This window comes from Sciurus vulgaris (genome assembly GCF_902686455.1).
Source record: "Sciurus vulgaris genome assembly, chromosome: 11".
Lineage (NCBI taxonomy): Eukaryota > Metazoa > Chordata > Mammalia > Rodentia > Sciuridae > Sciurus > Sciurus vulgaris.
Genome location: NC_136472.1, coordinates 58,885,022 through 58,910,116, shown reverse-complemented (window position 1 = coordinate 58,910,116; position 25,095 = coordinate 58,885,022). Strand labels below are relative to the sequence as shown.

At 35.0% G+C, this 25,095-nt stretch overlaps 1 protein-coding gene across 6 annotated transcripts in view; it reads right to left on the bottom strand.

The window, feature by feature from the left end:
- BTBD10 (BTB domain containing 10) overlaps window positions 1–25,095 on the bottom strand; it is a 62,732-nt gene extending 37,637 nt beyond the window's left edge. For 2 of the 6 annotated variants that reach the window (XM_079102715.1, XM_079102718.1), the window contains exons 1-2: window positions 24,916–25,095; window positions 5,292–5,449 (exon numbers count right to left, since the gene is read on the bottom strand). In XM_079102715.1, the coding sequence (XP_078958841.1) occupies window positions 5,292–5,392 (101 nt within the window). In that variant the 5' untranslated portion in view covers window positions 5,393–5,449; window positions 24,916–25,095. Of the gene's footprint in view, window positions 1–37; window positions 1,677–5,291; window positions 5,450–24,525; window positions 24,838–24,915 lie in introns of those variants that run through there. The other 4 variants (XM_079102716.1, XM_079102719.1, XM_079102720.1 and 1 more) reach the window with 4 other exon arrangements.

Here is a 25,095-nt window from a genome sequence, read left to right as displayed (position 1 = left end):
ATAATCCAAAGATATCATGTAATAAATAAATACACACCTTCCTTTAGCATATGCCAAGGTAGACACACAAAAACAAGAAAAAAATTTTGAAATCAGAGTATAAAGGGACTCTGCTGTTTCAAACAATGCAGTACTGAAAGCCAGGTCAGCATCCTTGGGCATTACTAGGAAACTTTAGCACATCTGATATTTCCATCATCTTCAAATTCTTCTGAACAATCAGAAAATTTTCCCCTACCTCACCTGTTCACAGACTTCCTTTAGCTTTCCTCCCTCTACTGTGTAATAATGCTGTTGCAGATATTTAGGCTTTAAATGTTCAGATTCAACCCCCTCTATATATTAATTCAGTTCATTTTCTCACAGACACTGACTCAGCCGTGGGTTGTGCAGCACTGACGTTTCTAACCAAACAGCATCGTGTGAGCTATGATCATCCCATTTTTCCATCTCTGAACAGTGATTGGATATTGTAATTGATAGACAGGTGAAGAAAACGCAGGAGATGAGGACTTAGAGATATGTAGATGTGTTGCCAATGCCATCTGTAAAGCTAATTCTAGCTCTGACAGCTTGCCAGGTTTTAGAAAATTAGGATGCAGATAACTTTCCTTTTTCCTTTTAATATTTGTGTGTACATTCTGGTCAATAATGCTTTTCTTCAAAATCAAAGGGAAAATATTATTTGTGCTTTAAGAATTCACTCAAGAACTATTCTTTTAAGCAACCGAACTTTTCCCTTTTAGACTGCTGCTGAACTGTGAAGTAATTTAAAAGGAAAACTGGAAAGCTCTGAAGAAAGGAGCATGCGTACTTCTGGGGAATGAAACCTTGCAGCAAAGTCTGATATTGAATGTACAATGCATTTATCTTTAGCAACCTGAGCAGACTGCAGATCAGAGTTTTATATAGTCATTCTGCCCAATTCAAATATTCAAAGCCTTCAACATATATTCTTGCTGCACACATTATACAGAAGAGGTGCTCATTTTCTTTTTTAGAATAGCAAAAGCTCTTCTATTCAGGTGCATACGACTGTAATCCCATTTACTTTGAAGGTTGAGGCAGGAAGATCACAAGTTGGAAGACAGTCTGGGCAACTTAGCAACACTTTGCCTCAAAATAAAATAAAAAGGACTCTTAGTGGTAGAGACTTACCTAACATACCCAAGACCCAGGCTTCAATCCCCAGGATCCCAACCCATCCCCCATCCCCCATCACACACAGATTCCTCTAACTCATAAATTAAAGAAAAAGTGTCATAATTCAGGCAAAATACACCTCAACCAAAATGACTTTTAACATCCTTAGCAAGTTACCAAACTCCTCTATGTAGGTATTAACTATACAACTACTCACACAAAAATAAAATTCACTAATTTTTAACTAATATCTTTCTATGCCACGTGAAGAGAGATCACAGGCATCTGAAGCCCATCTATGTCCAAAACAGTTTTCTCTATCTTATCTTTTATATCAGTGTTAGACATATTAAATCTATATTCAAGCTGGATGCGGTGGTGCACACCTCCTAGCAGCTCAGGAGGTTAAGGGAGGAGGATAAGTTCAAAGACAACCTCAGCAACTTAGCAAGGCCCTCAGTAACTTAGCAAGACCCTGTCTCAAAATAAAAAGGGGTAAGGATGTAGCTCAGTGGTTAAGCATCCCTGGGTTCAATCCCTGAAACACACACACACAAATTTATATTCAAAAGAAGAAAGTTCAGAAAATAATGTACCTTAAAATTGTATTAGATAGAAATCATAAGCCAATACCTACCAAACTCTCAAATATCAACAGAACACATGGGATTGCAAATTACTATTATTACTTTTGCAAACAGAAATTTTATTTTCATCACAGCCAGCAAAGAAAGAGGGGGAAAATCCAAACTAAGACAATGAAAAAAATAAGGCTATTCAAAAATATATATAAAATAAAACACACATTTAAACAAGATGACTTTTAGATTATCTACAAATATTGAGACAATAAAGAAAATCATGCTTATTTATCTCATAAATTTAAATCCCCAATTGTTTGAGGTAGCAATAAGCCCAGATTAAAAACTAAAGTCTCCCTGAGAAATGACCACACAACACAGCTCCAGTTAATGATTAAGTAGATACCTGCTGGAAAATCTCTGAGAAATTTTATTTCCTGATATTTAATTTCCCTTTCCAACTGCCCCTTTTCCCTTTTTTCTTGTCTAGAAAGTAGACATGATGGCTAGAGCTAGAATATCCACCTGTGACTGTGAGAGAAAAGCCAAGCAAATGAGAGATTTTTAATCCTGATATCCTAAGACAATTAAACATACTCAGCCATCACCTACCTCTAGACTTCCTATGTACAAAAAAAAATAATAAATCCCCAACTTAGGTCCATGTTTAGTCTGGTTTTCTTTTAGAAACATGCCCAAATAAAATCTGTAATATTAAAAAAGTTGGTAGAGGCACAAATAAAACAAAATCAGCCATAAGTTGATACTTTCAAGCTGGGTAATGGGTAACAGGGGTTCATTATACCTGGTATATTAAAATCAATTATTTAAAATTCAAAAAATAAAAAGAAACTTGTTAATAAATTCCAGCTCTGCCATTTATAAGTTCAATGGCCTTGGGCAAGGATATTAGCCTGACTGTTTTTATCTGCTAAATGGAGACAAAAATACTATCCAGAGCTCTACCTTCAGATCTGATCAAGATAATCTCCTGAAGGTCCCTGACAGAAATTTCCTTCACCTACCTTAATACTCTAATCATCTATGGATTATTTCAAGTCTCATTTTCAAATACTAAAGTTGATATTCTTTCTCTGAACTTTATTTACAACTCAGTACCACTGTTTAATTAGTTTGAGCCCTCTAATTGTCCCATATGTGAATATTAAAGCATTCCCAAGCAGTTCCCTAATACACTTTTAAAATTCTCCTAAATAAAGGGCAGATTCTTAATAAAATTTGCTAATTTTTATTTTTTAAAACCTCTGAGCCAATTAGTTTACTATCAACTCCCAGCAGGTATGAGGTGCACACCTGTAATCTCAGCAACTCTGAGGTTGAGGAAGAAGGATCAAAAGTTTGAGGCCAGCCTCAGAAACTTTAGCAAGATCCTGTCTCCAAAAAAATTAAGATGTAGATCAATGGTAGTGTGCCCCTGGGTTCTTCCATTCCCAGAAAGAGAAGAGAAGTGAGAAGAGAGAAGAGAGGAGGGGAAGGGAGGGAAAGAGAAGAGAAGGGAGGGGACAAGAGAAAAAAAAAAAGAAAAAGAAAAAGAAAAAGAGAAGAAAAAGAAAAGGAAGAAGAAGGGAGGGAGGGAGGTAGGGTGGGAGGAAAGGAACAAAGAAAGAAAAAGAAAATAAATATTCTGGGGGATTGGGGATGTAACTCAGTGGTAAGAATGTTTGTACTAGATGCAAGAGGCCCTGGGTTTGATCCCCAGCACCATAAAAATAAATTAGTAAATAAATAAACTCCCAAAGTAAAATTTTTTTTAAAGTCAAACTATACTTCAAATATCCTGTTCCTAAATGCAGAGGGACAAGAGGTCTCTAAAAATAAGCTGTTCTTTTTTGGGCAGATTTTCCACAAATTGGGTTTAAAATAAATTCAAAGGACTTCATGGTTCTTCCATCAAATAATTTTTAAAATCAAATTAATGATATTTTAATTTCCCTTTAATGTTTTTCAAAAAACCCTAAATAGTATTTCAGCCCACCTTAAAAATGGACCAAAAAATTACTCATGAAAGGCTGGGGGCGTAGCTCAGTGGTACAGAACTTGCCTAGCATGTACAAGGCCCTGGGTTCAATCCCTAGCACTGTAAGGAAAAAAAAAAAAAAAAAAAGAAAAGAAAATTACTAATGTTACAGCTCTCAAGAAGAGCTGTATTTGTTACTGAAATGAAACAATGAATGGAAAAAACCACTGAAAGTTTTAAAACATTTTTCGCACTGTATGCATATAACTTTTATAAAGCAAACAATGGCTTTCTTCCACCTTCATCACCTCTTCAGTGTATATATATTGCAGTACTGTATACATAAGCAGAAAAATGTCATGAATTAGGAAGGATAACATAGTTCACCTGTAAAATACACACGCACACAGAGTAAATAAAAATAATACCCCACACAGTGTAATAAAACCAATACCTCTTTAATCCCAAAGACAAAGTAATTGTCCATGAAACAGAAAAAGAATTAAAGCCCCACTTGGAGGACACATATATACACACTAACTAAACAAACAAAACTAAAAATGTTCACATCATTTGGTATGTAATTGTAAGTTAATAAAGTCAATTTTACATTAACATTTTAAAATCATATCACATTAAAAGTCTGCAATATTGATGAACAACTTGTCAGGAGACTTAAAAGATATCAATTGCTCATATTTCTTAGCTGTAATATACAATTTTAAAGTACCTGAACTATTTTTTTTTTAATTACAAAATAGATTTCAATATCATGGCATGTTTTTTTCAAGAAAGCTAGTATTTGTTACCAGTGATCAGGAGAATTTTATATTCTAATTAGTTAAATATTAAATAATATCCTGTAAGTAATATTCATACAGCAAAATCCTCTATGGAAACATGCTTACATACCTGTAATATGTGAAGTTTATAAACTGTCAATTAATATCTTAAAATACCAGATACGAAGTGTTCTAAGTGAGGTATTCCTCGTTTAGTCGCACAGCACAAAATGATAGTTTAAAAATAATATACAGATAAACAGAAACTTTTGAAATGAATTTCGTTTCATGCATCAAACTTTAAATGAACCAGTATGGTCACTCCAAAATGACGGATTTTCCATTAGGATCAATATGGCAGCACATAAGTAAATTAACACGTAAGTCACACAGTTAAAAATGTATTGAGGAAAACACTGATATAAACCTATAAATTATCGTGTGTAATCTGAACACATAATATATTTAGAATACAAAATAAACTCCTGTTAGATTTTCAAATACAAAGAACTAACTGGTCTAGCCAGAGATTTCAATTAAACAATTATAATATTTAACCAAGGGGCCAATTAAGATTTTAACATAATTTAGAGACAGAAATAAATCTTAAAACAAATGCAAGTATAAAAAATTAAAAAGAAAGAAATGTTTCTCTGTAAGTTAATTAAGGAGAAATACAAACATGCAAAATATTTTGTAAGCCAGCCCCTGTACTCTGACAGGACTTACTACAACTAAATGCAGTAGTAGTCTTTGTAATCAGTTTTAGCAGAGCTTTGGTATGTGAAATACATATTTTCTACCTACCTTGAATGTTTATAAAGTTTACGAGGTCTACTATGCAATTTCCGATCCCAATTCTCTGGATCACTGGAGTTACTGTCATAGGGATGAGGCCGTCCTGCCATCCCACTGCAAGTTTCCTCACACTATTGCTCTGAAAGCACACATGTAGCACCCATAACCTACATAAAAGAGTAGTGTTGACCTTTAAATCTATTTCACTCAAAATAAAAGTCATAGAATTTCATATACTCGATATTACTGTGACATATTTTAAAAAGTGATGTATGGATCATAAAATACTAAACATACAAAGTGCCAAAAATCAGATTACCACAAACCCCAGAAGTCTTTTTAGATAGTTTTCATATGGTTTATCGATTAAGTTTGCTGTTCCTATATAACAGTTTGATAGTGTACCATTCATATTTAGTAAATATATTAACCTCCTAACTAGATACCTCATGTTTCCAAATATAAATATAATACCAAAAGGCAAAAACAATTCCACAGAATGATTCCTTTATATAAATTTCACTTGGAACACATTTCTTAGTTACTAAAAGACAAGATGCTTAACAAAGCAACTAGTTAAACCAAACAACGTTATTATTTCTTTAACCAAGTTAAAGAAGCTGAGTAGAAATTTAATTTCTTCTCAAAAAATAAACGTATGTAAACATCCTGATGTTCCCTTATAGTACAATTACAACAAGAAAGTTGTTTATCAATGATTCACACACTTAACATCTTTTCATATGTGAGGTTTGTGATTATTAAATCTATCAGTCATATGAAATTATAAGAAAACTCAATAGCATTATAGAATACCTGGACTAAGCATTTTTAAAGTATATTCACAATTTGATTTTCACAATCACCTTGCAAAGTAGGCATTATAATCTCCATATATAAAACAGCAAACAAGCCTCAGAGTATGGGTAACTTTGTCAAAACTCACAATATTATTAGTCAATAATAGTATTTTAAAAAGCAATAAAAATTTAGTATACAGAATAGTCTTGATCTTGAAAAGTGATCAGACTGAAGTATTTGCTTTAAAGTAGATTAGATTTGACTTTTAGAGATTGTGAACACCAAAAGAAACCAAATGATAAAGTGATCTAACTTTGTTCAAATTTATCTGACCAAATAAGGAATTTGAACAAAGTTTTATAAACTGTACTAGAACCCAGGTTTCTGATGCCTGGTTCTGTATACTTACTTTATACTTTTGTTAAGTTGAATTTGATGGAGGAAAGTAAGGGGAATCAAAAATAAAAGTCAAAGAGAAATGCCCAAATTGGGAAAAGACCTTTCTAAGTTTTATATGGTATTCCAGAATAATTTCACAGAAAATGCCAAAAATAACTCTTTAAAAATTTGAATTTTATATCAAAAACAGTAAAATAAATAGCTGTTATTTTAGAGAAATTATTTTGCTATAATTTTTCCTTATGGATATTTTGGATCTTTTTTCCAAAAAGTTGAAAATCTTATAATAAATGAATGCTTCAATAATATATAAATATTTCAATGAATGAAATAAAAATAATGAGAAAGTGGAAAAGGAAGAACTGCACAATAGTTGGTTCAAATTCCTAAGCAAATGCTAATGATTTATTTTTTGAATGCTCCTGGAAAAAGAAATCTATTTCCTGAAGAATCACTGAATCACCAAAAGTCAGTTATTAGATAAACATAAAAACCATGAAATTATTCTGAACATAAAGATACATCAATCTCATCTGAGTTTTTAACTATAAAAATGTATTTACTCTAAAGAAAACTTTTAAAATTTCAACTTTATATTATGGATAGTTATACATACTGAAGAGATAAGGCAGAATAGAAGAAAAAGAGGAAAAAGAACAGATCAGAGAAATAAAGGAAAAAAGAGGTCATCAACAGAAACACAAGAGGTATAAGAATAGTAGGAAAAAATCAATAAGGAGGGATAAGTGAGAAGTAGAGATTTACCATGTTCTATAGAATGAGATTTAGAACATTTTCTCCTGACTTTACAAGTCTTCCAGCTAAGTTATTTCAGGGATTAACATTTCATTCTTTACAACAGCAGTTTTTTCCTCTGCATCCTCACCAGCACACAAGACCATTTTATCTCTTCCTATACTTAACTATCAGAGCCATCTCTAAATAGGATGGCCACAAATAATATCCACTGAGAACAATCCCAAGTCATGAAAGGAAGTGGCAAACAAACAAACAGGCAAGGAATAAGGTAGATTCAGATGCAGATCCTCTACCATTATAATAGTAGGTAGCATACATTGAACACCAGGGAAATGCCAATGTTTTTCTAATTTGATCCTATTGAAAATACTGAGCATATATTTACTGAAAGTAGTGAGCAAACAACAAGAAATCTTTTTTAAATGTTCAGATAAAGGTTATCAAAAAGTCAATTGAAAGATTATATTCACATTTCATTTGTCAAAAAAATTCAAGTATTACCAGGTGAAAGATTTCTCTCCACCCCTCACATCCAATAATTATGGGATTATAAGCAGACTAAAAACAAGGGAAATTCAAATTGATATATCAGAAAAAAAATGCGTCTACACATATTAGTGTATTTTTAAATTTTATCACTAAGCTAAAGATAAAACTAAATGGTTAAAAGGTAAAATGACATACAATATATACTATTTTGTGCCATACTCTGTGACATTCATTCACTCATTCAAGCACTTACTGAGCATCTCCCTGCAAGACGCTGTCAGACATCATTTCTCAAAAAACAAAAACAAAAACAAAACAAAAAAAACCCTCATCCTAGGAAAAGAAAAATGACATCTCTCATGGTTCTATGGACCATCTGCTCCTGAGTCTCTTGTCTACCTGCAGCACCTCTACTCAAGTCCTTTCACTGTTAACCCACCATTTCTGCCCACTGAGTCTTGGCATTCTTTAGGATTTTATCTTCCTCTCTGGTTGCTTGGGTCCAAGAAGACAGAAGACAATAAAACCCTTGAGAGCATCAAAATTTTCACATTATAAACAATCTCTTATCCATCGTCACCAACCAAATTCTTCAACAGGCTCTGCAAATCAACAAAGCCAGTCTGGTTGTTTTGGCCTCCCACTTCAGCTAGAGTCATCTCTATTCACCAAGTTAAAAACTTGTCATTCTTGACTTCTTATTTACCCACATCAAGTCTACTTAAAAGAAAAAAAATGTTTGACTCTCCTCTCCCTTTTCATTCAGTCTGCTGCTGACTTCATTTAAACCTCTGCCATCTATCAATAAACCTCTTGGCTGACTTCCTTACCACCATTCAGTTGCACATTTGATCCATTGTAATCCAGATTTTCTTTCTAAAAATCCTTAATGACTCTCCATTTCCTATATCTAAACTCCTTAGCATAAAAACTTCCTTCAAAATCTAGCACTTGAATTCCTAATGTCTATCATGTATTCCGCAAACTAAAATACACTCTTTGGATCTTATAATCACAAAAAAAAAAAAAAAAAAAAAATTGCTGGACTACTGGGAACAACATCTCTAGAAAGTATGCCACTGTTGATTTTATTTTTAGAAACAACAGAAACAATCTAAATTCCAAATCAGGTAGAAATCTCTATACAGAGGCTGGAAAAACTGGGCTTGTTTGTTAGGGACACGTGTTCCTTCAGATTACCAAGTTAATTGAGAAAAAGGTAATTCAACTACTTTCCCCACTCTTGGATAATACTATCTAAAAAAGGAGAGGGAGGGAATTATAACAATTTTCAAAACAACAGTAACATAAAATAAGTGCTCCTTGTGACACTATTTCCAGATATTATAAATGACAATGATCTACAGAAGGATTTTTTTTTTAAGTAACAATGTGAGATAGTAATTTAGGGACACAGAGAGCACTGAATCTCAAAAGGGAACCACCCTTGAACCACTGGAATACAAAACAACTTGCAAGCAACCCAGCCCTCTTCCTTGCAAGTAGCTTGCCAACTGGCTGATGAAAAAGAACAAAACAGCAAGATAACTACAAAGCATCTGGAGGAACTAAGTAGCAGGATTAAAACACACAAGGGCAATATGGAGTGCAAAAAAAAAAAAAAAAAATGGCACAAAATTGGGTAACCTCACCCTGACTCCAGTTCTACTCCAGCCCCCTATCTACTCTAAAAATATTACAACCCCAAACTAAAGCAACACAATACACCTTCCCAATGATCATCCACTCTCCCATTCTCAAATGTATACTGTCCCTTTATAATAAATCTCTCACTCTGCTACTCATTCCTGATGCATTCTCGGCTTCCTTATGCAATATGTCAAGAGTCAGGAAGGTTCAAGTACACAAGATCTCTTCTGCCTCTGAAGAGACCTCTTTGGACTCCCTTTGCTGACATAAGGAAACAATTCATTCTGTTCATACTAGGTATCAATGAACTAAGAAGTTTATATACTTCTACTTAAAGCTTAAAACAACCCTATATTATTCTCCTGTTTCATACATGAACAAATAATAGAGATAAGATTTATATCCAATTTTAACAAAAAGTCCACATTCTTCCCAATGTACCAAGCCAAATAAAAGAAACTTGTATTTTTGCTCCTCATCACCAACAGATGTCTCTAAGCCATCATGTGGCATTGTCCATGCCATTGAGGTCTTGGTCTAGAATCATTACACAAGAGCATTTCTATTAACATGAAACTATTTATAACTCTCAAACTGGAAAATAATTCAAGTGTGGTAGTTACTGGAAAGAAAGACCTGGTGAGCAACAAGGTACAAAGAGCTTGGAGCCAAAAATTGTCATCAGTTAGAGAGGAAACCAAAAATCCATAGGTGTGGGTAATAGAGGCTAAGGAGATGGTAAACCAAGACAGCTGAGCGGTATAAATGTCCTAAGTTAACCTTCCCTATACAGAAAGAACCAAAAGGTGGAGAGAAAGCCCCATAGAGTAAATGAATTACTTAAGACTGGCAGACAATAGAATAAACTCCTGAACGTTCACACAGTTAATTCTAACTATACCGCAAGCCCTCTTAGGCGTCTAGATGAAAGAATTCTGAAAGACCAGAAACTTGAGGACCATTTGATGAGCTTCTATCCTTAGGAATACAAGAGGGATGATACTATTCATAAAGTCAGAAAATAGATATAACCCACCATGAAAGCCTTGAAACATTTCTAGAACATGTTTATAATTTCCTCATGATAGTTAACCCACTTTAAATTTTCCCATGAAGTGTGACATAAATCCATAAATAGACAAGAAACTGAACAGTCAGTTTCAGAAACATTAAGAACTGGAGGAATTTGAGGGACTGAATACTACATAAATATCATGAAGGACAACTTTTAAAAGAAATGGTAATCAAAGGGATATAAAGAAACCTCCTGCAAATGAAATCAGGTGAACCGATCATGCAAGCTTCACTGAAAAAAAAAAAAAAAAAAACTATTTAAACTGAAAACAAACTATTATTTTAAAGTTATTCAGTCACTGGACACAACCTGAAAGAATTTACTCCTGAAAAACTACAACTGGAAGGGACAGAATCACAAGTTCAGTTCCAAGGTTTTTTGCTAAGTGTGTTCCCTATCCCTCAAAATATGGTGAAGGAAACAAATGAGCCACACAGATCAAAGTGGTAAAAAAAACTTCAGGGTTAGAAGTGCAGATATAAATTTAAGACAGACATACTGGGAATGAAAGAACCACAGAAAGGTGAAACACAAATTCTGAGCAAAAACTGCTTAAATCCCTGGGGGACAAATAAATTACACATGCAGGCCAGAGAGATCCCAGGAAGCCTGCAAAAAAGCCAGAGAGAGACCAGAAGAATATATCCTTGAACATTGCATGGCATGAAATCTGAATTTGATACTGTTTTTAAATGAGTGTATTCCCCAACACAAAATTTAAGTGAAGTCCTTATTGGTTGGGGTATCTGAAAACAAGAGACCACCACAGACAGACAAGCTAGAAATAAGGAGAGAATTACCAGAAATAAAGAACCAACAGTGAGGGTAAATTCCAAAATCAGAGTAAAATCTCTGCCTAGATTTTTGGCTGACCACCAAATTACATAGGTGTTAGAGGGACTTTCCTTTACCCTGTCCACAAGGAGACAGACTATGCTAGTAAGTAAGTAGCTGGAAGAAGAAAGAAATGAGCCCAGACAGAATTGCTGTAACTACAAGAGAAACAAGTTTGCAATTTGAGTTGGGCAAAGATGGTTGGTTATTTCACACAGAAATAAGCAGGCGAATCCGCACTCACTAGAAAGAAATCCTTATAAAAACACTACAATGCCCAGGTGTCAACAAAAAATTATGAGACATACAAAGAAATAAGTAAAAGGTAATCAAAACTGATTCCAATTGGGTCCTGATGTTGGATTTAGCAGAGACTTCAAAACATTCATTATAAATATATTTAAACACTCATTATAATTATGTTCAAACAAATATTGAACAATTAAAGTTCTAAAAGTAAAAAAAAAAAACAATTTTGATGAATAATGGGAAGGATTCTCAATAGAAAACTGAAAACTCAAAAAAACAAAGAATTCAGCTTGAGCAATAAACAATAAAATGAAACATTATATGGTCATAATAGCAGATGAAGAAAAATGAAAATTGCTGCAGACAGGTGGGATGACATCTAATGATTTAACATGTAAGTATTTGGAGTCATTGTTGAGGCACAACATATATCAATGAATCTTAAAAGAACTGGGTAAGTGAAAGAATCCAGATTTAATATAAATAGAAATATATAAAATGACTAGTTACCTCTGAGAAACACTAAAATAAAAGGGGAATTTACTTTTCATTGTTTTTCCTCTTAAACTATTTGAATTTTTTACATATTGTTTCTATGATGTTGGGGGGATCTGTAAGAAAATGTATGGAGTTACTCTATTAAAGAAATTTCCTTCATGTTAAATATTACTGCTTAAATATAGTTTTGGGGTTTTGTTTTTTATTGCTTACATATAATCAAATATGTATGCACTGGCAAAATGTTTCTACCATGTGTTCCCCTTATACTATAAGATCCCTGAGGACAATAACAAAATCTAGTTCAAGTCTGTGTTCCCATAGCTTAATATAACTTGTGTATAAATTCTTACAAAATGTTTTAACTAAGATGAAAGAAAATGGGGAACATTTCACTTAATATAATCCAATGATGCAGAGAATATATAAAGTATGCAGATTTATAAGCAGTTTTCAGCTTCCAGTTGCTTCTCTTGAAAGAATATTATCTTAGCCGGGTGTGGTGGCACACACCTGTAATCCCAGCAGCTCTAGAGGCTGAGGTAGGAGGATTGCAAGTTCAAAGTCAGCCTGAGCAATTTAGCAAGGACTAAGCAACTCAGTGAGACCTTGTCCAAATAAAAAATAAAAAGGGCTTCTTAAGCACCCTGGGTTCAATCCTGGTACCAAAAAAAAAAAGAATAGTATCATATAACTATACCCAAGTTTTAGTCATGGCATAAAGCATCAATCAGGTGAATCTTACTCTTAAACAATCACAAATTATAATTCAATTTCTAAAGCCAATACCTGCCCTCAGGAAATATATATTAAGAAAGCAGGAGAAAAGGAGGGAAAGTGTAACATCCTTGGAAACATTTTTTTAAGATTACCAAATGATCCCTAAATTTTCTCAAACTAGTCCTCAAAAATGCTTGGTTGCTTCACACAGAAACCCTTTTCATTGTCAAGGCTTATCCTTTTCCAATCTGTTGCAGGGAAAATAATACATTTATGTAATTTCTATTCAAACTTTGTTCACTTCTTAAGGTATTATACTTAAATTTTTTTTTCTCATCTCAAACAGCCCAATAAGTGAAAGATTGGTGGTGTAGCCCAGTGGTAGAGCACTTGTCTAGCATGGGTAAGACCCTGAGTTCCTGCCACAGTGCTGAGAGAAAAAAAAAAGTTTTGAAAATCTTTTTAAATCTTAAGCATTTATGAAGTACCTACATTACATGATTAGCATTTTAAATAACTAGTTATTGTTCAGCATGCTAAGTTCTTAAAACTCATTAAAAGGTATAAAATTTTTAGTAGTCTAAAAGATATATCATTTTTTTTCTCTTTATAACTCTTTCCTTTTCTACTATAACCAAATAGTTTTGCCCTCAAAACCAGAAATGCCTTAACTGAAGCAAATCACCTTGACATATTATTTAGCACAGGCAAAGCTCCTGTAAGCTGCTGACGTGCCTTATTAAAGGAGATTGTATTCAACTCCTAAGAAGGCAACACTCTTTTTAAACAGCCAGACTCAGACATTTTTAAATGTTAAATTTCCTAAAATTTTCTTTTTTCTACATGACAATTTTTTGTAATTTATGGACTTTTTTTATATATAACCTTTCCTATGCTGCTTCATTTTGACCAGTTTATTATTTCCTTTACCTTACATTTCTTTCAGATCTTTGCTTAACTGTTCATCTGCCATCAACTCAATAGACTAGAAAAAGCACTAAATACTCAATTTCCAGACTGTACACTGTCCCACAGAACTCTACATGATAATGGAAATGTCCTATATCTGCATTAAACAAAAAGTAGCTCCTAGCCACATGCAGTTTAATATTACACACAGGAAATGTCTGTATAACTGAAGAACTGAATTTTCAATTTTCCTTTTTAAATAATTTAAATAGCCACAAAAGGCTGGTACCTAACATATTTACCAGCACAATTAGAAGCAGAATATCAGAACTTTCTCCACCAAAGAAGTTATTTTTCTTCAAATGTTTAAGAAATCTAAAATTTGCCCTGAGACAAAATACTTATTCACAATGAAACATTCTAGATAGCTTTGTGACTTAGTATTCCAGGCAGTATTCCATTTTAATAAAATAAAAACTACTTCTGTATATTGAAATAGCCTTGAATTAAGGTTTATTACAATAACTTGCTTTAACACCATACTGGCAATAAAAAAACAAAGACTGTGATCCACATCTCTACAGTCAAACTCAACGTTTCTTCTATCACACTATATTGTCTCTCAAAATTAATACACAACCCATTAGAATGTCACAACCAGAAAATGGAAAGAGTGGTAACATTTCAAATCACCAAGAGACACAAAGATGATACATTCTAAAATCTCAACTGGTTAACTATTTGAGCAGAAGATCCTTTCCTTCCTCACATCATATCTCCCCCAAATTCCAGACTGCTAAAAGGTTCAAAGAATAGGATAAAACCTTAAGAAGTCAAGAAGAAAGTATATAGGTGAATATCCATATACTTAACTGATTCTCAGAACAGAAAAAGAACTACTAAGCCTCAAATTAAAAAAATAAAAATACCTTTAAGCCAAAGACTGAAATGGGAATGTGCAATCATTTTATGCATCATTTTCAACAAAGATGAGGGCAAACATCAGGGATTAGAATTAGAACTGCAGAATGTCTTTCAAGAAGTATTAGATTACATCACACAAAAATTTAAAAGTAAAAGGTGACAAAATATAAAAATGTTTACAACATAAAGGATTGAAATCTTAAATACATGAGAAATGTTTATAAATCTATACTTAAAAATCTGAATACTATAAAGGAAAAATGGGCAAAGTTCTGTGAACTTGCAATTTACAAAAAGAATACTGATGATCAAAAAGGGAAAAGAAGGCGGGCGTGGTAGTCCACGCCTGTAAACCCAGAGGCTCAGGAGGCTGAAAAAGGAGGATTCCGAGTTCAAAGCGAGCCTCAGCAATGGCGAGGCGCTAAGCAATTCAGTGAGACCCTGTCTCTAAATAAAATATAAAGTAGGCCTGGGAATGTGACTCAGTGGTCAAGTGCCCCTGAGTTCAATCCCCAGTACCAAGGGAAAAAAAAAAAAAAAAAAGGAGAAAAGAAGAAATATTTCACCTAATTCATAACATAAGAAAACCAAGTTAAGTCAGATGTTTTAACCAATCAAAGGTTTGTTTTAATGATAACTAGCAATGGCTAAAGTATCGGGGAAACCAGTACTCAAGTTCATGGGAGTACAAATTGATAAATTTTGAAAGTATATACCTTGACACCAGAACACTTACTTTTAGATTTTTATCCTAAGAAATATATTTATCAAAAAATTTATGGCAGAGAGGGCAGGGGAAACTAATTTCCAAAAGCAGGGAACTGATTACAATACAGTATGTTCTCACAGAGTTGAAGAAAATGACATGGAAAACAGTTACCAGTAAATGCTTAAGTAAAGACTGTAGGTTATACAATAAATAAACTGACATGTATTCAAAATGTCGACTTTTAAATCTAGTCATGGGTTTGTTTGAATTTCCTTTTAATTTCTTAAATACTTATTTTAAGTGATTATATACAGAAATATCCTAATTTTGAGTGCTTGTAATGTAAGTGTGTGTATGTATTGTGATTGAAAGCAACTGTCATTGAGTCATGGGATTATGGTACCATTTTCTTCTTTGCCCTTTGCTGAATGTCCCAAATTCATGTAATACACCTTACATTGGCAATCAAAAAGAAACCGCTCCAAAGAAATGTAATTTCATAAGATATTTTACAAAGTACTCAACATAAAAAAATTTCAAAGTTAATAAATGTTTAAGGCTACTGTTAAATAATATTATAATATTATTCACTAGGAAGCAAACAAGAGCAGAGATGCCATAGCATTTTTCTTCTAAAATATGGATGACAGTTGTTCTCTTAATGTGAGCTCAACTAACACAAAGAGCTGCATATATTTTCAAATAATTCGTATGTACTAGCTGTTGGCATCACCTGCTGCCAGTATTCTGCTGGCCCCCACACACCATTTTACAACCCAGATTGTCAGTCTGCAACCATCCTAGCCAGCTACTGGTTCCACCGTCAGTCTGTGAACATTCTCAGCAGTCATTGGTCTGTTCTTATTAGCCTGCGAAATTAAGAATAGCTCCACCACCATTTTCTCTCTCTCTCTCCCCATCTCCTCCTCTCCCCGTCTCCTCCTCTCCCCCTCTTCCTCTCTCTCACTCTCTCTCGTTCTTGCATTCTCTCTCTCTCTCTCTCTCTCTCTCTCTCTCTCTCCCCACTTAATAAAATCTCTTGCGTGAGTTCCCGAGTCCAGAGTGGTTTCTGGGTGTTTTCACTATCAGACCAGCATTATGTATATACTATATACACACAAAAAATGTAAATGAAAAAAGGGAGAAGTAAAAAATAAAAATAAGTTCTATTTTTTAATTCACACAGCATAATTAACAAGTTTTTCATAACATCCCCAGAGAGAAGCGCATGCAACCCACTAGAGAAAGCAATGGAATAAAAAGTAATAAAAAGACTTGCAGATCTCTATTTTAGTCTCAACCTTCCTAATACCAGGTTACCTACTACCTTTTATCAAAATCACTTAAAGGGGTTTGTCCTGTATTTCAGTTTTCTCTTTCAAAAATTTAGAGCATTAATGATTTTAAAGTACTTTCAGTATTAATATTCCCACTAGTCTCTAATAACTAAATATTCTCCTTTATTGGAAAAACTCAGGCAATTTGGAAAATTAAACAATAAGAAAACAAGAATGTCTCAGTTAACCATGTATAGGAAATTTCACAGTTTTTTAAAGAAAACTGAACATGGGGTTCAGGGTATAGTTCAAGTGTTAGAGCAATTGCCTGGCATGTAGAAGGCCCTGAATTTGATCCCTGCCACTACAAAATAACAACAAAAAACCCTCTAAATGAATAAATGACAAGCTGAAAGGAGCAGATTGCATTGCTTGCTTTCTAGATGTGAGAAAAATAAAATTCAGAGCGTATAAAACAAACTGCCCCAAATGAAATAATTACTTTAAAATAACTCAGCACTTTATATATCCATCCAAAATTACAAAAGTCATAAAAAAGTTTGTTGCACAATTTTGTAGCTGAGATTCTTTCTCAGGTATTTGAGTTTTAAAATTTATTTTTAAGCTGACATTTAATGTAGCCTATAAACAGAAAACTCACAATAATTTTCTACTTGTTTACTATAAATGATAATAATCAAAGATCTTAGGGGAAATAATCCAAATTAAAAACAATAAAATGTTTTTACCTTTCAGAAGTAAATAATAGTATCCTAATAGATGATTTTTTTAAATGCCATATCATCTCTCTCTTCAATCTATTTTCTCTTCCCTGCGTTCATTTTTCTACCTGGCATTCAAATTAGATAGAATACTACATTATCAGTCAGTGAACACCAACAGACAAAATAAGAAAAGAGCTTCCTATTTTTCAAAGCTTAATAGAATAAAAAGAATAAACGGAATAAAAAGAAAAGAAAAATCTTTTAATTTCCAGTGGAAGAATAGACTGGCAATGCTGCACATAGTCATTTGAACTTGTTCTCTCCAAATGAGACAAGCAGATGTAAATGTAAATTGAGAAATGTGTTTCAAGATCACTGAGGGTAGAAAAGGTAGAGAAAAGGAGGCAATGATGCCAGGATATTATTTTCTGGGCATAAGCACAAAGTAAAATGCTAACAACTTATATTCATACATCATTTTACTATTTACATAGAATTTTATATGCTTTATTTCATTTCATCCTTAAATTCCTGACAATTATGTTCTAAACACTAGTTGCATGTAAGGAAACAAAAGGGTGAGAGGCTAAGTAACTTTAAGGTCATAGAGCTAACAATTGTCTTTAAACTCATACCTAACTGATCTCAAATAAGGTATTCCAAGGAGAAAAGTATGAATACAACTTAAAATTACCTTAGAAAAGTATTATTCATAGTTTCTAATCAAGTGGTACTTCAATCAGTGAGTGATTACCATAATAGACTCATCCCTGCTAAACACTAAATGTTAATTTCAGTTTGTGACCAAAAATTCTAATAGATTACTTATTTCAACTACAAAAATTAAAATAAGCACTCGACTATTTGTATTCTATGTTCCACATTCACAGATTCAACCAAGAATCACATACAGACTTTTCTTGGGTCATTATTCCCATAACAATACACTACAGCAACTATTTGCATAGTATTTACATTTTATTACTTATTATAAATAATCTAGAGGCTGGGCATGGTGACACACCACACCAGTAATCCCAGCTGCTCAGGAGGCTGAAATAGGAGGATCGTGAGTTCAAAGCCAGCCTCAGCAATGGCAAGGCACTAACCAACTCAGTGAGACCCTGTTTCTAAATAAAATACAAAATAGGGCTGGGGATGTGGCTCAGTGGTTGAGTGACCCTGTGTTCAATCCTTTGTACCAAAAGAAAAAAAAAGTAATTTAGAGATGATTTAAAGTATATGGGAGGATTTACTGTACGTAGGTTATATGCAAATACTACTCCATTTTATATAAGGGACTTGACCATCTGAGGATTTTATATCCATGGGGGGCAGGGTCCAAAGCACCAATTCTCAGATAACCAGGGATGGTTGTGCCATATAATGAGTACCTTACATTTTTAACTGAATAATATAATTAAACTACTAGTCAGGTGAAGAAAAGACTACTTTTATTAGCAAAGATACCTTACAACCCAGAAATCTATGACCTAAGGTTGCATATTTAATTTAAAATCTCTCCTCTTTTTGTTCTATTTCAAATACAGGCTAAACATCCTGTATTATCCTAAAATACCTGGAAACAGATATGTTTCAGATCTGAGTTTTTCTGATTTTCAAATATTTGTACTGACTCTACCTGGTAAGCATCTGTAATCCAAATCTCTGAAGTCCAAAATGCTTTGAAAGTTATACTCAGTTCATTATATTCCCATTCCCTATACTTAATATTTACCAACCTCTTCATCCTCTTCCAGAGAGCAAGCATCTCTTTGAATTCTAACTGCTCACCTTCCATCTGTAATTTCTTCTTTACTACATTCTTAACCAGGAAGGTGTCAGTTTCAAGGATCCCAAAAAAACCAGAGTAGGACATATTAAGGGAAATGACGCCCATAGCCTGAACCCTAGTAAATATTTTATGAAAGATATAAAAAAATACTAATACAGATTGAGTATCTCTTACTTGAAATGCTTGGGACCAGAATTGTTGCAGATTTTGGATTTGGGGGAAGGGGGCTAATTTTGGAATATTTGTATACATATACATATATATATATACACACACACACACACGTTATATATTTATTATGCAATATCTTGGGAATATCTCCTACTCTTTCACCACGAAGTCGAAACACAAAATTCATTTGTCTCATAAATACCTTATATATGGGCTGAGGGTAATTTCATACAATATTTTTAATAATTTTATGCATGAAAGAAAGTTTGTTTACATTGAACAATCAGACTTGTGGCATCGTGTTGGTGCTCAAAGGATTCAGATTCTGGAGATACAGATTTTGGATTTTTAGATTTTCTTGGATGCTCAACTGCAATTCTTCCTCTATTAATAAACATCTGCAACTACCTACTCTTTATACCCCTTACTTTTAGTTCAGAACCATAGAAACAAAATAAAGGAGTTAGATAAAACTATAAGGAAACCCAATGGCCAAAAAAGGTTCTTATTCCTTCAGCTATAAATTAAAATTTACTCAGAATTATAGGTATTCCATTTCCTTCTTCCTCACAGAGGCCTACTCAGATAAACCTACCATACAGTGAATAGAAAATGTATATCCTAAAACGTGGGTGTTTCAAGAACAAACCAGAGGGCACTGAGAGAAGTATACTGAACCCCTTCTCCTAGGTTCTTCAAATCCTCATTTGGGAAGGAATTTCAGAGGCATTTGGAGTACAGAGGGGAGGTAGGTGGGACTACTTCCAAGAGAGAACTTCCTACTTTGTGACTCACAGTAGAAACATGGGGAAAGGAAAAGGATGCCCCCTTCAACAAGCACACTTTTCACAAATATAAAAAAAAAAAATCCCTCAGAAATTTTGAAACTCTCAAATACATACCTCCTACTCTTTCACCACCTATTTGAGAGAGACAGAAATTGAAGCTTGATGTGAACACAGGAATAAAGCGAAGAAAATAAAATCTGCAAACTCCCTAAGCAGTTCTGATTAAAAACTAAAATTCCATGTAGTATTTGCATAAATTTTTACAAATTTAGTTGTAAAAAGCAATACTCTCAAACTGCACAGTAGAAAAAAGGGTTCTTAGCCATTTGTCTTCCTTTTCAAACTGTCCCCTCACCTAGCTTTCTCGCTCACCCTAATCTCCAGTGAGGACCCTCACTTTGCCCTCTAAATACCTAAGGTTCACCTTTTACTTAAACCTGATATCTAAAGCTCCCATTCCCCACTGCTTAACTAGGTATAAGTCATATTATGTGATTAAAGTACTTCTCATTAATGGACAAATAGTTTTCATCACAAGGTTACTAAGCTCTACTATGCATAAGGCACGAAGTTTAATCAAAGTACCTATTTTTACAAGAAAAACGAGTTAACTAAAATCATTCTTTTAATGAACAATGTAAGGAAGAGGCACAAGAGGGTCTGCTTCACAAACACTTTCCTCATCCCGTTTGAAAACTCCCCCCCCACATCTGCCAGGGGATTAATATTTCTTCCAGAAAAAGTTAATGTCTAGGAAAGCAACACAGAATAGCACAGCAAATAGTAAACCTGAGATGGACTACAGAAAGACTCCAGGATTTAAATTTACATGTTAGTTGCAAGTACAAAAAAAAAAAAAAAAAAAAAAAAAAAAAGAAAGAAAGAAAACCTTCTAAATAAACTAATTTCCTTACAAGATACCTATAAATCAACTTAGAACCCTGAATAATAATAATTATTATTATTATTATTTATTTTTGGCACTAAGGATTGAACTCAGGGGTACTTAATCACTAAGCCATATCCCCAGCCCTTTTTATTTTGAGACAGGGTCCTACTAAGGCCTTGCTAAATTGCTGAAGCTAGCCTCAAACTTAAAATCCTCCTGCCTCAGCCTCCTGAGTCACTGGGATGCACCTCCACATCTAGCTAGAACCCTGAATTATTAAGCCATAAACACCAAGAGGCTTTCCTTCAGTTATTTCCACAGTCAAAATGTTAATACAGTAGTATATCCTTACACTTGGGGAATATATTCCATGTTCCCCAGGAGATATCTGAAACTGCCTGATAGTATAAAATGAACCCTATATATAAAACCACATTTTTTCCTAGACATACAGAACTATGATAAAGTTAATTTATAAATTAAGCACAGTAAGAGATTAAGAACAATACTAAACTGGGTGTGGTGGTGCACACCTGTAATTCCAGTGGCCTGGGAGATTGAGGCAGGAGGACTGCAAGTTCAAAGCCAGCCTCAGCAACTTAATAAGGCCCTAAGCAACTCAGCAAGACCCTGTCTCAAAATAAAAAATAAAAAGGGCTGGGATGTGGCTTGGTGGTTAAGCGCCCCTAGGTTTAATCCCCATACCAAAAAAAAAAGAGAGAGAGAGAGAATAATAATAAAATAGGAAAACAAAAACAATATGCTGTAATAAAGGTTATAGAAACATAGTCTTTCTCTCAAAACATATTGTGGATCTTAGCAACCTCAGCACACAACTTTTTCTTAAGAACTTTCACTTTTTTTTTAAACTTAAAAAAAGACCTTTATAGCTTCTTGTTGGTATATTTGATTGCCAGCATCAATACTCCGTGCTATGGGGCCATTATTAAGTCAAATAAGGGTTCTTAAATACAAACACTGTGATACCACAAAACTTTGAAAACCAAGATACTAAGTGACTAATAAATGGGTAGCATATAGAGCATGGGTACACTGGACAAAAGGATGACTCATATCCCATGGCGACACAAGACGTTGTCACACTACTCAGAACAATTCCCAATTTAAACTTGTGAATTGTTAACATCTGGAATTTTCCAACTAATATTCTCAGACTATGGCTGACTACAAGTAACAGACTAAAGAAAGCAAAACTGTGGATGAGACTGTGCAGTAGCCTGTAATCCCAGCGACTGAGGAGGCTGAGGCAGGAGGATCACAGGTTCAAGGACAGCATCAGCAATTTAAAAAGGCCCTCAGTAATTTAGCAAGACCCTTTCACAAAATAAAAAATAAAAAGGGTTCAGGACATAACTCAGTAGTAAAGCACCCCTGGGTTCAGCTCCTAGTGCTCCCCCACAAAAAAAGATGAGACTGCCCTAGGTAGTGGCACATGCCTGTAATCCCAATGACTCGGGAGGTTGAGGCAGGAGAATCCAGGTTTAAAGCCATCCTCAGCAAACTAGCCAGGGCCTTAAGCAACTCAGTAAGAAACTGTCTCTAAATAAAATACGAAAAGGGCTGGGGACATGCCTCAGTGGTTAAGTGCCTCTGGATTCAATCCCTAGTACTCCCACCCCCAAAAATGAGACCACTGTAGAAAGTACCAGTTCAATTTGTTCCACCACATTTAAAGCCTATTAAACCTATCTATTAGCTGGGCATGGTGGTGACACCTATAATCCCAGGGACTCAGGAGGCTGAGGCAGGAAGATAGTAAGTTCAATGCCAGCCTGGGCAACTTAATGAAACTCTATCTCAAAATAATTTTTTTTTTTCTTAAGAAAGGGCTGAGGATGTAGCTCAGTAGTTGAGTGCCCCTGGGTTTAATCCCCAGTGCCACAAAATAGGAAAAAGGGAAAAGAAGAAGAAGAAAAAAGAAAATCTACTGGTTTCAATTAGACTTGACATTTTCCCTCCCTAAGTCCTGCTAAGGACTGAAATTTCAAAACGAACTCCCTACTTCAAACATCTATTTTTTCCAGTTATAAAATACATTAATTCTGACCTATAACACAGCTCCTAAGCTAAAGAGCAGAATAAAACTATAAACAAGTATGGGTTTGATTGGCCACATTTAGCTATTTCCAATTGTTTTAATTAGCTGTCAATTTTTTAAAAATCTAGAGACTGCATGTAAAAATCAAAATTTCTCTGAAAAAGGCTGAAGACTGGGCCTATATTCACACAGAACTAATCAAGTGGACATGAATACTTGATGTCCCTCCTAGAAAAGGCAAAACACTCTAGTGCACTTCACATTTTCATTACTTGCCCAATAACACAAGACATGAGTTTGTAACCCATAACCTCTTTTGAAAGGTACATATTTTCGTTTGCTTCCAAACTTCACTAAGTCTCCTAAACGTAAAAAGCCACAAATCAGACCACTACTGTTTGTAATTTCATGGTTAATAATTTAAAATTTGCACGCAGCTTAGAAGAAAGGATGAGATAGAGCAAAATTCAAATTGGTAGAAGAATAAACATTTAGAAAGTAAAAAGCCCATATGAAAGCATTTTGGGGAATGAGGGGGAAAAAAGGTATAAGAACTCAAAAACATGGTTGAGACACTAGAAACCTTTCTGACTGAACCACGTTCCTTACCACACTCCATGCTTCAGAACCTCCCTTCTTTCTTCTTAAGCACAATAATAGCTATTAAGTCATAAACTTGAGAAATGTTAGGAAAATTTCTAAAACACATTATCACCTGCAAAAATAACTCCTCACACACTTTTTCATCAGTTTCAATCCACCACCAAATTCTTTCCCAAGTATTTTTTAATTGCTTTCTGCTTTATATTCAAATGATAACAGCAGTCTAGGTGTCAAGGCCCAGACTTCTGATGGTCCTGGATGCGCTCTCTAATACGAACACTCTGGGCCCTTGTACTTCCATTCTTTGTCATATCTTTTACTACAATTTCTAGTGTCTTTCATTCAAAATTATCTTTAAACTCAAAAAAATTTTATCACATTTGCATAGTAGGGGTGGGGAGAAGAGGTGAGCTGGTGAGGAGTAGGAAGCAACCCAAACATCCAAATAAAATCAATAAACACTGTGCTGACTTATTCGGATTGCTAATTTAAATAAAAAGCATAAAAACTCCTAAAGACAAAACATACTTGTAAAATAATTTCATTTGCTAAGGGCACAAAGTGACAAGCGAACGAAACTCTAGCATGTCTGGACTAATGACTTTTCATCATGGACTCAAAATAAGAGAAAAGAGAAATAGAAGATCTGTTCGGTCCAGGGATGGTCACACTGGCCCAGTCACACTAACAAAATACCAAGCTCACCTCCCTCAACCCTATTCCCAATTATAAGGGGTGTTAGGGCACTTGCATCTGAAGGAAGCAATCAGAAGCTTTTCTGTGCAAGTTTCGGGGAAACAAAGCTTCACCGTACACGATACCGTTACAGCATAAAAACATGTTATTGAGGTCTCACCCTTCCTCACCTGAAGGGAGACAGCCCACCATCTTATCCCCTAAAAGGCAGAGGAACTACTCACCACCCTATTGTGATGCGCCCTCCTCAGGATGTCGCTGCCTTAGCCCGAGATGACAGGAAAGGGGCGGGGCACAGGGCTACTCTGCCCTGGGAAGGAGGGATGAAGGCTATTCCTTCATCCCTGGGGGAAAGGCCTCCCGACTGCCAACAAACAGCAGCACCCCGGACCCAAGTCCCATCTCTGCCCCTCCGAGCTGGGTGCCGGTGGCCCGAGCCCAGAACGCCACCTACGCTTCCCTCGGCGTGTCCGGCCGCCGGGACCACTGCCACAGCAGCCGGGCTCTCCTGCCCAGATTCGCCCTCCGCCCCTTTCCTCCTTCGCCCCCGCCAAGCCCAGCCTCCCGCGCCGCTCCTACTGCGCTCCGCGGCTGAGCCCCATTCACCCTCGAACCTGTAGTCCCCGTCAAGTGTCCACTGAGGATCAAGGCAAAGGCCGAAGTCAGCGACGCCTCCGCTTCCTCCTCAACCGGATCCCTCCAGAAGTGGCTGTGAAGCGGCCACTCCGGCGGCTGCGCCTACCAGAACCGCCCGGCAGGTTGCAGGCCGGTTCCTCAGCCGCTTCTCGCGAGAG